At 46.3% G+C, this 12,908-nt stretch overlaps 1 protein-coding gene across 4 annotated transcripts; it reads left to right on the top strand.

Moving 5' to 3' along the window:
* Positions 1-484: 484 nt before the first annotated feature.
* Positions 485-11,074, top strand: LOC109285361 (uncharacterized). 4 transcript variants are annotated; one of them, XM_059726753.1, is made up of 5 exons: positions 485-666; positions 2,584-2,702; positions 2,797-2,981; positions 6,181-6,266; positions 7,924-11,074. In XM_059726753.1, exon 5 carries the CDS (start codon positions 7,966-7,968, stop codon positions 9,313-9,315), a length of 1,350 nt encoding a protein of 449 aa, XP_059582736.1. In that variant the 5' UTR covers positions 485-666; positions 2,584-2,702; positions 2,797-2,981; positions 6,181-6,266; positions 7,924-7,965; the 3' UTR covers positions 9,316-11,074. The 4 variants fall into 4 exon arrangements, with proteins under 4 accessions (XP_059582736.1, XP_059582737.1, XP_059582739.1 ...); XM_059726754.1 differs by lacking the exon at positions 2,584-2,702; XM_059726756.1 differs by lacking the exons at positions 2,584-2,702; positions 2,797-2,981.
* Positions 11,075-12,908: the final 1,834 nt, after the last annotated feature.

Here is a 12,908-nt window from a genome sequence, read left to right as displayed (position 1 = left end):
GCAGGGGGTCAGACTTGATGATCTATTGAGGTCCCTTCCGACCCTAGCATCTATGAATCTATGACTCCACCAACCCCTACACCCTCACCTGTTCTACCGGGTCTTAATTCACAGTCCGTATAGTCAGCCTCAGAGCTTTCTAGACACTTCTTATGTCTCTGGGTTTGACAAATCAATAGCCATGTTGATCCTGGTTATCTTCCACCAGGTTTGAAGCAACACAAGGAACTGACTTGTATTTTACCAGTTTTTTTTCCTGGCCTATTGTCCAGATAGTTGCGTCTCACTATCCTGTTATATCTGGGAGGAATCCTCTCCCACTCCAAAGAAAAGAGAAAACAAAACAAAGTTTGATTTCTTTCTGCCCTTATAGTCTAGTCTTTACAGACCTCTAATCAGACCTGCTACAGTACTTCCTTCCCTGCTCTCTCTGGGACTGCCCTGCAGCAGTTTCAGTTTCCCGAACAGCTGGTCTTTCAGGGTTTCTTTTCTGGCAACTCCCTCAGCAGAGCTGCCTCTCTAAAAAACCCTTCCTAGCTGCTCCTCCCGGTGCCTTCAGTCGTCCCTGCCACCGCTCTGGCTGAGTCAGCAACTTTCAGTTCCCGGGGTCCCTCTCTTGCCTGCTCCGGGGCTCTTTTTATATTGGAGCTCATGCTCGCAACTCTGGTGAGTTAATCTTTCCCCCCTTCCCCCCGCCCGCCGTGGCTCTTCTCTTTGCTTACATCCTGCAGCCCTGGTTTAGGCCCTACCGAAACTGCCTCTGGGATACTGGCACGAACCCCGCGCTCCCACTGAGCTGTCACTGCGCTCCATGCGCCTGCTCACTGCCTACTCCCCCCCACCTGTAGCTGCCATTTCTCTGCTTTCCTGCCTGCTCCAGCACCACATGGCTCCTGGCTTCATGGCCGGACTGTGGGAGCACTGCCTGTGGTGGTACCCCAGGGCCAGGAGCAGGAGGGTTGTGTGTGTGTTTGTGTGCAGGATGGGAGGGACAGTGTGTGTGTGTGTTCATAGGGTGAGTCCCACATGCCCGCCTACACCATACACAGCTCAGGAGGCTTACAACAGTTCAGAAGCCTCTTGTCGGCTGTGTCAACTTTTGCAAGCAACTAAACTATAGGGCTGGGGAGGAGTGAGGACACCTTGAGGAGTGAGAAGCCAGGTCATCCCTTTTAGCCAGCTGTGGCTTCAATGCTGCCCCTGCTCCCCTCCCCTGAACCCCATTAAATCTCTTGTTCCTTTCACACTTTATGACTCAGAGTATCAATAAAACCAACCCAACTCTTTTTCCCCCCCTAGTGTTTAAATAATCCTCCTGCTGGGCTGCTTTGCTGATGGGTTCCTGGTCTGACACCTCCGCTGATTGTCGGGCAACACATTGCCCTAGGAGGGCTCCTTCTCATTCTCCAAGCAATATAAATGATCGCATAGCCTTTAAGTTTCACAAGCAAATTGATACAAACTGTTCCATCCTCCACCTGTAATTTGCCTTGATCAAAACCTGGCTTTGCCCCTTCCCCCTGTGCTGCTCAGAGGCCGAGGCAACTGGCCAAAGGAGCCTGTTGAAGGCAGAGCATGGTTCAGTTAGCAGCAAATTAACAGCAGCTGGCAGAGGGACAAACAGCGGGGTGGGAAAAACTGGTATAACCAATAATTCTGGTGAATAACTGCAGGTTGGGTAGGGGTAAGGAGGCAGGAATCCCTGAACGTTGGAAAATAAATTAATTTAATATGATGCCTCTCCCTTTGGACCTAGCCTGTTGGGACGTGGGAAGTCCTGTGAGCAGCAGGGGACCATTTGCTCTGAAGGGCAAATACAAGCACTCCAGGGTGCACTCCTTAGGGGCCCAAACATTTATTAATTCTTTGATGGTTGATGGAACCAGGGGCGGATTATGGGGTGATGCACGACTGTCAATAAGCACACCCTTTGGGTAACCACAGGCAGCAAAGCACAGGGGGCACCCTTGCCAGGGCCATGTTGGGCGGGGAGGGGGGAATGACCGTGCAGGCGACTGCAGATTGACATGGGGCAGCTACAGCTTGCTGGGGTGTAGGGGATTGTGGGCTGCGTTTTGGGAGTGAGGGGATTACTGGTTTGTCTGCTGTAATTGAGAACCAAAGAGATCAGTGGGATGGATTGGACTGTTATATGGTTCCCCCTGCTGCAATTTACTGGGAATTGCACACCAGGCTTAATTCATTATAAAGGCTAACACATGCAAACATTGATGCTAAATTTTAAAATAAGCAATTTTACATTTTATAAACCTATTTAATTTAATGATTAAACCCTGCGATGCATATAAGTGCCAATATTTGTTTGTGCTAGTCTTCTCTATGTTTCATCTGGGTATTCCTCCCTCACTGTTCTTGTTTATGGTTTCACCCCTACAGGATGTGTGGGTTTGAACTGTGCACTGTTCCACAACTATCAGCTTTCCCCCAGTTTTTGGTTTAAAAGAAGTTCAACCACCCTTTTAAAGTTATGTGCCAGCAGTTGTGCCATCCTATTCTTGTGGGGAAATGCACCTTTAAGAAGCTAGTGATCTCCATTTGCTTTGTGCATGTTGTATTGTGCAGAAGCTCCTGTTACGCAGGGCTGATTGTTCAGAGGTCAAGCGCCGAAGGAGGCCACCTCCATCAAACTGCTCAGGTCTGAGTGGGTTCTAAACACACACCTCTAATAGCAAATCTCTCCGGTGAGAACAACCCCACCTCCCCAGAGGGAAGAATGAAGGGGGAAAAACCCACAATACCTGCTGCTTTTCCTCTGATTTGCTTTCCTTCTCCTAGCCAGTTAATCTTCCCTTCGCTGCCCAATGCTTCAGTTTCAAGAGGATGGTGCTCTCGGAAATGCTAACCTCATGGTTAAAGCTTTGTACAAAGCAGAAGATAAAGTTTCAACCCCTCTCTGGTTTTTGTTACTAAAACCTGGGTATCCTGCTCTCCAGAGAAGTGTCCCAACTACTGCACTCTTGGTAAGAGGACCCTCAACCAGCTTCTAATCCTCTGAAAATTTGGAGATTTACATAAACTCTGCACCTAGCTGGGAATCTTATTCCATCCCAGAGGCCACGTGATAGAGCGCATACACCTGAGCATGTGCAGAAGGGAGTGTAGGGTGACAGCAGGTATGCAAGTGCCAACAGGCTCCAGTCTTTGCCCAGTGCCATGAACTGTAATGACAGAGTTACATAAGTGCTACTTAGATGGGTAAAGTTAAAATAGGGGTCGTAGAAACGTAGGACTGGAAGGGACCTCAAGGGGACACCCAGTTCAACCCCCTCCTCATGGCAGGATTATTTCCTGACTAAACTATCCTAAGACAAGTGTTTCTTCAACCTATTCTTCAACACTTTAGGAACAACCTTCAGAGAGAATGCCCAAAACCTTAAAAATTGCCTTAAACCTGCCACAAGTGAAGGAGGGGATGAGCCGTGGTTGTAGCTGTGTTGATCTAAGGACATAGGTTGACAAAGTTCTTTGGTAGATGTGATATTTTTATTAGACCAACTAAATAGCTGGAAAAATTGTTCTTTGCAAGCATTCAGGCACAAACACCTGAAAGGTAGGGGATGAGCACACTCAATGTCTGGTCACCTCAAGAACAGGAACTGGTTTGTTAAAATACGTTAAAAAGTTCCATGGAAGAGGACCATGCCCCTTGCTACAGACAAAGGCAAAAACTCCCACAGTCCATGCCAATCTGACCGTGATATAAAATTCTTCCTGGCTCCAAATGTGGCAATTGGTCTGACTCTGAGTGGAGGGGCAAAAACATGTATCAAGTTTTTAAGTTCCAGGAGGAGCATCACAACACCCCAGTCAAAGTCTCTTGCCTTGGCTGTGGCCAACACCAAATGCTCCTGAGAAAGGTTAAAAAACCACAGACACCAGTCTTGCCCCTCAGGTACCAAATTGTCTTAGATGTTAATCATGGTCTCCTGCTCCCTCATAACCATGCCCATGCCTCATAGGTGCCACTCTGTTGTTATCCACCTTCCTATACAGGCTTCAGTCTTCTTGGCTTTAGTCCACTAGTTACTCTGGATGTAGGTCTGTAGCCTGGGCCCACGTGCTCTGGCCTGGCGTCTCAGCCTCTTTGTCTTGGGGGCTCACACTTTGGCCCTCTTGGTCATAGCCTGCCCCTGCCTCACTCCCAGGATCAGGCTCTGGCAGTCTCAGCTTTAACCCACCCTTGTCTCATTCTTAGGGCTCACAAGCCCTTACAAGCCAGCACGCCAGTTAACAGAGCATGCCAGCTTGTAAGGTGCCAGATAACTCAGCTTTTACTGTACAAAGAAAGAAAGATAACCAAAAAAGGGGGTTAATGTTGTAATATGATGTGCACCTAAAAACCCTGTCGCAGTAACCAGAGATGCAGTAAACCGGAATTGACATGCAAATAGGGTACTTGATAAGAAAATGTCTCAGGCTGAGCTGAAAATGATTCGCTGACCAGCAAAAAAATTGTGCTTCAGCAAGGTTCTCATTAGTGGGCACAGCAGAGAGAGTTTTTCTAAAAAAGAGCACCTTTGCCGTTGTGCCCCAAAGTGCCCCTAGGATGCACCCCAGCTCTCTGCCCAGGGTGATGGCTGCAAGCATCCAAACAGACTTTGCCCAGCAGGCAAAAATTGCTATTGGTCTGCAAAATTGGGGCTCCACTGCAAACTGCAAGACTCCACCCAGTGATGGGAGTGGGGGAAAAAGCAGGAAAGCCAGGGGAGGGGGCATGTGGGGTATGGGTAGGCTGGTGATCACTGGCTGCTAAAGAAGAGATACGCTGTGTTTGCATAGATTCCCACTGTGTTGCCTGAGGCCGAATTGCAAGCAGTTGTTTTAAATGATGAATGATGCTGCATGGAAAAACAGGTTTAGAAAAAGGAAAAGCCCCTTACTGGTGTTCCCTGAAATTAACCACTCAAATATATCAGGGAGAGCACCCGAAAATGCTTCGCTGACTGGGAATGTTGGTTCTGATTAGCCGTCTCTGCAGGGAGACTGTTTATGGAACTCCAAACCAAAGAAAACCCTGTGTCTAATCCCAAGTCCCTACCCCCACTTCTATACGGCTTATGCTGGCCACCAGAGCTCCACTTGACACTGGATATGAGGCTGGCCAAGGCAGCTTTCAGGTTTCCCTAAAACAGCACCCCGTGTTTGGTCCCCTGGTCACCGTGGTCCCCCTAAAATGCAGCCCAGCTGCCAGGGTGATGGCTGCAAGCATACAAAGACGGTTCACCCAGCAGCCAACAATTTCTTTTGGTCTTCGAATTAGAGGCTCTAGTGCAGTGCCGACTCCCCCCCCCCAGCAGTTCTGATTAGTGGCCAGTGCAGGGAGAGTTTTTCCAAAAAGAGCACCCCTGCCTCTGTGCCCTGAGGTTCCCCTAGGATGCACCCTGGCTTTCTCTGGCCAGGGTGATGGCCACAAGCATCCAATCTTCATCCAACAGGTAATGATTTCTTCTGGACTTTGAATTGGAAGCCCCAATGGAAACCCCAGGAGGCCCCCCAGTGATAGGAGAGGAAGAAGTGGATACCATGTAGATATGTCGGGGAAAGCACCAGGAGAGAGCACCCAACAATGAATAGCTGGGTAAACAGAAGAAATTTGCGGGGGACAGGGAGGAGTGTGACCAAAAGCCACCCTAAAAAATAAACCAAAAATAAACCATTAAAAAAAAAATCACTAAATACATTCCTAAACTGCACCTGCTGTAATTTGAGTTCAAGGGGGTAAAATTGTTATGAGGTGCCTCCTAGCACCTTTTGCTAATAATAATGGATTTACGTATTATGAGTCTTAAATGCAGTATGTAACATAAACATAACATCATTCATCATGGTACATTACAAAAGTGAAAAAAACCTAGGGAATATCTCTAGCTAGAAAAAGCCGATAGTCTTCCCTTCCTTCTCACTGCTGTTTCTCTTCAGCACACTGAAATAAAGCAGTATAGTAAACTGTACAGCACAAGTCTACAAACACTTTGGTTGCCAGCAATGCTACTTTTCTGCATCAAGGGGAGGGGCTGTGCTGTCTGGCCAGGAAGATGTAAAATTCATCTTCCTCTATAAGACCCTTATAGGGACACAGACTCCTTTACAAGGAAGTGGAAAGTACATTCAAATGAGGAACTGATCATTGTCTTCTGGACTCAATTTCTGTGTTCCCAGATCTGCTACCCCGGAGGCAGCTGAGAGAGTGCTGAAAGCTTGGGAACTTTTGTGGAGTCATCTTGCTGGATCTGTTTCTCTTTGCAGTAAGCAAACATTTCTTTCATTGGCTTTCTGCTCAGATGTACAATTCTTCTGTAAAAGATGGGAGTGGGGGTTTAGGTGGTTTCAGTTACTAAAAAGCCTGAAAAACCTAGCCATGACTAGTACATGAAAATGGGAAAAGCTACAGTAGGCTCTGGGCACAGGACCAAGGGTACTGCTGGCAGTAGGTTTGGAGCTCCAGAGACAGGTTATTCTCAGAACTGAGACTAAAGCTCAGGGGATGTGTTGGGTGGAGGGGGAGGTGGAGCTGCCTGATGCCATTTGTAATCTCTAATTTTCTTAACTGTGCTGGAAGCCTGTGTTTTGTAGTGTGTACTAATTATTACAGAACCAGTTTTGACCCCCTTGACTCCTCAGTGTCTTTGCCAAACCAGAACCAGAAGCCCTGTGGAATGGAGAAGCTGATTTACATCCAGAGAAAGTCCAGATGGATACTTGATAAGCTCCAATAGTGGCTAGAGTTAGGAGAACCCAAACGGTAGTAGATTTAGTAGCATTACAGGCTCAAAGCAAGGAAATAAGACTTGGCAAACAAAGGGTGGCGGAAAGGATGGACAATTCATCAAGAGCCATCAGGGTTGACTTTAGCCCGTAAAAAAAGAGGAGCAGGTGTGTGTGGTGCCTGAAGAAGTAAGGTTAGAAATAATAACTCTGGCATGTGTCCCTGTCAATCTTCAAAAAATGTCCAGCTGCAGGACTCCAGGCTCTAATCAGTAGGTCCTAATGGGAGAATAACCCCAGCTGACCTAAGCCTCTGTTTATGACAACTATGGCAGTCGATTGAGAGACAGGCAGGTCAAAGTACCTGGAAAAACAGTGGCTGGGGCCTTATAAGCCTAGACCTCTGCTGCCTGAGACTGGTTCTTGCCAGGCCCTGGGAGGGAGCTCTGCCGGGAGTTTGAGACTGAAGAGAAGAGCTTTATGTTGCATGATTTATGTTGCTCTTTAAAAGCTATGAGGCATTTGTGGGGGGGCTGAAAGGACAGAAAAAGGACACACAGAGCACCTAGGGAAGGGGCTGAAGCTTTGCTGATTTGCCTTCTGAGGATTGCAGACTGCAAGGAAGAGCAGCGTGGACTCTGCGGGGCCCATAGCCAAACTGTGCTAAGGGGCACTGCAGAGGGTGGGGAAGGGCCCACAGCCTGTTTAGGGAAAATGGCCAGGGAAGACTGAGGGAGAGAAAATGGTGCAAAAATCTCCTCAGAAGAGGAGGGGTTCCAAGCTAGCAACCTACATAAGCAAGAACAGCCTCCTGCATTTATAACTTGTAATATCAGGCATGGCAGGAAAGCTGTAACAGTGCACCAGGGGCCCAGAAAGGTGAACAGGGCAGAGGGCGAGGGGTGCCAGGGTGCATCAGACTGCCCGAGGCACTCTACGATTGCTATACATGGACTAGATTTTGCCCTCAAAGTGGTGCTGGTAAGCACTCAGTGCCATGAACTCTCCTGTCAGAGTCAAGAGTAATACTTTTATGAGTGCTGTGCATGCTTCCTGGGGTGAACAGTAATTAAGCATTGTAGCCCAGAGAGTCTGGACACACTGGGAGTGAGAGATACCATCCTTAGGAGGTCAGGATGTTGTGAAAGAGGAAACTTGATATTGTGTGTTAATTTTCCTCATATTTTTTTCCTTCAGGTTTCTTTTTTTGCATTTGCAGACAACTCCCTAGGGTCTGCAATGGATCTGGATGCAGAGACTGAACCCCTGCTAGACAGAGATGCAGGGGAGGCCAGCTCTTCCCAGTCCACCACAGCAGGAATCACAGTGTATCAAGAAATACAGACACCCCTTGAGGTGCCAGCCCTGACAGCCCACGAGACTCACCACATCTTCATCAGTTACAGCAGCACAGACGCAGCCTGGGCCCGGGGACTGATTCAGAAGCTGGAGGCCACCCTTCCTGAGCTGAAGGTGTGTTTCCATGAGCGGGATTTCATGCCAGGCAAAACCATAATTGAGAACATGGTTGAGTCCATCCAGGGAAGCCAGAAGATCCTCTTATTCCTTAGCCCAGACTTTGTCCAGAGCAGGTGGTGCTTGCTGGAGGCCAACCTGTCCATCTTCCGAGACTGCATTGAAAGGAAGCCTGTGATCCCTGTCATGCTGCAGACCTGCTCTGTCCCACTGCACCTCACCCACCTCACCTACCTCGATGCCAGTGATGTGCACTTCTTTAAGAAAGTCAGCAAGGTGATCTGCACTCCCAATCACCAGATGCAGAATGCCACCATGGTGCCTTACAACCCCCCATCCCTCTACAACGGGAAAGCTCTGCTGACTTTACATGCAGTTAATGAGGGCTTCCTACTGAAACGGTCAGGGGGTATATTCAGTGATGTAGTCCCTGACCAGCTGAGCATGGTGAGTGATGATCCTGTGTCATACAGGGCATCCATCCAGATGATTAATGAGATTTCCTCTAGGACAGTCCCTTGTTCTCCTGCCATCTGTTTTTTTGTGACTTGTGCCTGTCTGCTTGTCACCTTAATATCTTCCTTTTTTATCATTCTCAACAGAAGTCTGGACAATTCTTCATTTGAGTCGGAGCGTGATTCAGTTGGGTATATGTTGCTCGCTCTGATCGTATTCACTATTGTTGCACTTGGCAGCTGCATTTACCACTACACAGCTAAATTACCTAATGTGAAACTTCTTGAAATGTCCCAAGCTGCTGGCTTGGCCAACTACCTGCTGCAGAAGAGCTCCCTACTGATGGGGTGTGCATCCCGCGTGGAACTTCATTTTGTCTACATGTCCCTGGAGGGGTGTAGGAAGGAGTTTGCTGACACCTTCGGGGAAAGCAGCCCCTCTGCTGAAGAGATGTTCCAAAGAGCCCTGCATTATTTCTCCTCTGATTATGCCTGCTGTGTAGCCAAGATGTATTTCCACTTCTCCTGGGCAAGGGGCATGCCAGGGCACTGGGATAAGGGGCCTTGTTTCTGCCAGTTTGTTTCTCACTGTGTGAGGGAAGGGTCCTGGTATTGGAATGCTTCTTCTCACTCAGAAAGGAGAGTGAGAGAGAGATAGGATTTGATTCAAAATGGGGATATAGACGCCAGACATGAAATTTGTTCTGGTGCTGGTTATTTAAATACCTACCCCTTCTTTGTTAAGGATGAAATCTTTGTGCATGGGGGAAGAAAGAATTCTCCTCTAGTTCCATTATCCCAGCAAGGGAACAATATGCCTGAGGCCAAGCCAGGGACCCTCAGACAACCTTCCTGCTATACATTCAGGTGTCAGAGTGTGGGCTATTGATGTGTCTAACTGAAACACCACAAGGACAGGTACAGATTCAGGACTCAGATTAAGTATACATTAGAGATATGTGTCTACAGCTGTATGGGCTGACTGTTCAAAATAAAAACAATATGTGGTAGTCTGGGAAAACAGAGCAAAATTTGCAGGTCAAGGCTACCAATATTGGGCTAGACCATATACAGATAATAATTTTTTTGTAAAGTGCTAATAGTAGTTAAATGCAACAACTGCAGTAACTTGGGGCATTTGTACCTATGCAAGCTCCACAGTGCTGGGTGCTTTGAGAACTGCGTTGCTTGCAGTTGTATACGCCGCAGAATGCGTATCCGCACTGAGAAAATGGCAGTGGTATGCTGTTGAACTAAAATACATAGATGTTTCAGTTCAAAAGCGCACCACTGCCAGTTTCTGCGCACTGAGACACATTTTGCCACTTATACAACTGCATGCAGTGCAGCACAGTTCACATCAGCTCACGTGGGGAGCAGACTCGATTAATTGAAGCTGTTCCAAAGCAGCAGATCTATAGCATGTTGTGGGATAAATATGTATGTGTATAAATGTTCTTGATGTTTAACCTTTTGATAAAAATGATATGTAACCAGCTAGAATTCTGTTGAGATGATAGTGTGCTCCTGTTGAGTGGATATGGTAAAGAGGAAGTGTAAACCCGCATTGCCAGCCTTGACCATTTTTCAAGGGGCCTCAATTACGCCACGGAAGCATGACTGAAGTAGAGGGCTCAGGGCTTTTTTTTTTTAATGAAGGCAAGAGTGAACCTTTGTGGACTTGACAACTGGCCTGTTCCACAGAGGTCAACTTAAACAGAGCAAAAGTCCCAAAGGGAAGCATTATATAAATACCTTTATAATAATCCAAATATAGTTTATCATAGCTTTAGAAATTATTGGCAGTAATAACTGAAGTAATCAACTATGAGATCTAATCTTGCTATAATGAATATATTTGTGTTAAGCTCCTTGAATAAGATGCAAAATCAAAGCAGCCCTTTTAGTGAAAATCATAAAGCAAGGTGAAGTCAAAACAAGACAGGGACAAGCAGCATTTCAGGATGGTGAAGGACAGTGGTCAGAAATCATCCCTTCCAGAATTGTAATTTTCACAAGGACACAAATCTCAAATCCCTGACAACTACTAGTCTATATATATATATTTTTTTTTTAAAGGAAAAAAATCTGATTCTGTCCAGTTCCCAAAGTTTCAGTTAAACAAAGACATTGGAATAAACCGATCGGAGACTGTTTAATCAGAATTAGCCTTGCATAAATATATGGTATAGAATCAAGGGAAATAGAAGAATTCTAAAAATTCAAGACAACCTGCCAGTCTGTGTCCTTTCCTGATTTCTGTCCTGCCCTCAACCACCCCACCACTTTCCTAAGTCTCCCCAGATGGTATAGGTACGAATCTGTATTCTTCTGTTGTAGGTAGCTAGATAGAACTGGGATATATTTGTTGCTGTGCTTTGGGGTATAAACAATAAAAAACTTGGGCCATAAACCCATCTCTTTTGCATCTTTTATAACTTGTTTGGTAGTAACACCCTATCTGCCAAGAGTGAATGGGGAGCCATCAGGAAAGATAATAATTAACAGAAGTGAAACTACCTGAATCATGTATTTAAGAAAGATAATCATTAAGGGAATTGCAACTGCTCTGTTATTTTTGTGCCTAAGCTTGCAAAGGGATCCTGCCCACAAATGGGCCGTACGCTTGTTTTTCTAACACTGAAATTGTCAGACGGTAGTGGAAGACCACAGGTTGGCCCATTGCCATTTCGTAGGGAAATGCTGTCATCCTCGTTGCCAAATGGTGAACAGAATCCCAGTAATCAGATCATATTTTCATATCATTTATACTTCCTTAGCCACTGCAGAGCTCAGAATTGTCAACTGTCTATAAATTTATGCACAGGAAAAAAAACACCCAAAAAACACTAAAATCACTTGTCCTTAAAAAAAAATTGAGTTGTTCATAAAAACAATTATAATAATAATAAAAAAAAGGAAAGAGTGAGCTTGTTTTAAGATCTGTCATGGGAATGAGGTGGGAGGCGAGTATTGATGGACAAGCCCAGAAGAGCCATGCCACCTTGTGTTTGAGTGGGAGCACAGCTCAGGACCCTGCAGGGAGGCCCGTGTTAGGACTCAGTGGCCCGAATGAGCTTTTGTAGCGTCCTCCATTCCCAGCCAGGCACTACTGCTGAATCCTGCCCATTGCTGACCTGTAATAAATGCTGGCCTCAAAGGCAGAAAGGACCAAATGGCCCCAAGCAGTCTGCAGCACTGGGCAGGACAGGGATGAGGTGGTGTGAATGACATGGAGCTGTGGGGCTGGGAGTGGGGAGAGGCAGTAGGTGAGGCTCTGTGGCAGCAAGTAGAGGCAGAGCCATCAGGGTAAAAATGGGGTTAGTGGGCAACAAGGTGCAGTGGATTTAAGTAGGGAACTCCTGGGGTATGGGCAACACAGTGTAAAACCACTGCTGCAGTCAAGTAAGTTTTAGGAGTTTAACATTAACCAAAACTTGAACCCAGCGCTTGTTACTGCCATCCAGGGCCTGGCAGAAAATTTATACTTACATAACATAAAACATTCATCAGTTAAAATATTTGGTTGTCAGTGAAAAGATTTCTCAGTAAAAAGCTGCTGTGAACATCTAAGAAGATGCATTGACTGTTCTGGGACTTAGTCACTATGTGGCTCTGATTGTACCTTGTTCAACATGTCTGTTTCAAAAGCTGGCTTCTTTTCTTCATACCCCTCTCCCTCCTATGGCTGGGCCATCTCTGACTTGGGAGTAAGAATGGCTAATGACAATCTTCAAAGCTCTTTTTGTTAAATCGTATGAGAACACATTTGTTTGTTTTCCAGGCAGTTGTGAAATGAGACTCATTGCCAGTCTCGCTGACTAACAAAAAGCTTGGCTTGGCTAAAGAGTGAGAGTCCATTAGGGAATGACTTTTATTGGCACTGTTATCAATGTCATCTAGGGACTCTATATATGATCTTATTGCAAAAAAACAGTCTGTGCTGCTGTCTCAGCCTCTACAGCATGCAGTTTTCTGTGGTACCTGCTAAATTACTGTGTGCAGAATGTAGTTATTTAAAAATGAACTGACATGGACCACCCTTTTCTGATTGATGCCTGTCCTCTTTTCCTTCACATCTCTCCTTAAAGACACACCCCTATGTGGCCAGCCAGCCTCAGGCCTCCCTCAGAAGTGTGAATGAAAATAGATGCTTCAAAGTATAACCCTTCCCAGTGGCAAATCATGAGCCAAAGTGGGCATGCTCTTCTCCCTTCCTCCCTCTTTGAGCTCTATGTATGGCTTCAGCTT

This window comes from Alligator mississippiensis, chromosome 4 (assembly GCF_030867095.1).
Source record: "Alligator mississippiensis isolate rAllMis1 chromosome 4, rAllMis1, whole genome shotgun sequence".
NCBI classification, from domain to species: Eukaryota; Metazoa; Chordata; order Crocodylia; family Alligatoridae; genus Alligator; species Alligator mississippiensis.
This window is presented reverse-complemented; position numbering and strand designations above follow the sequence as displayed.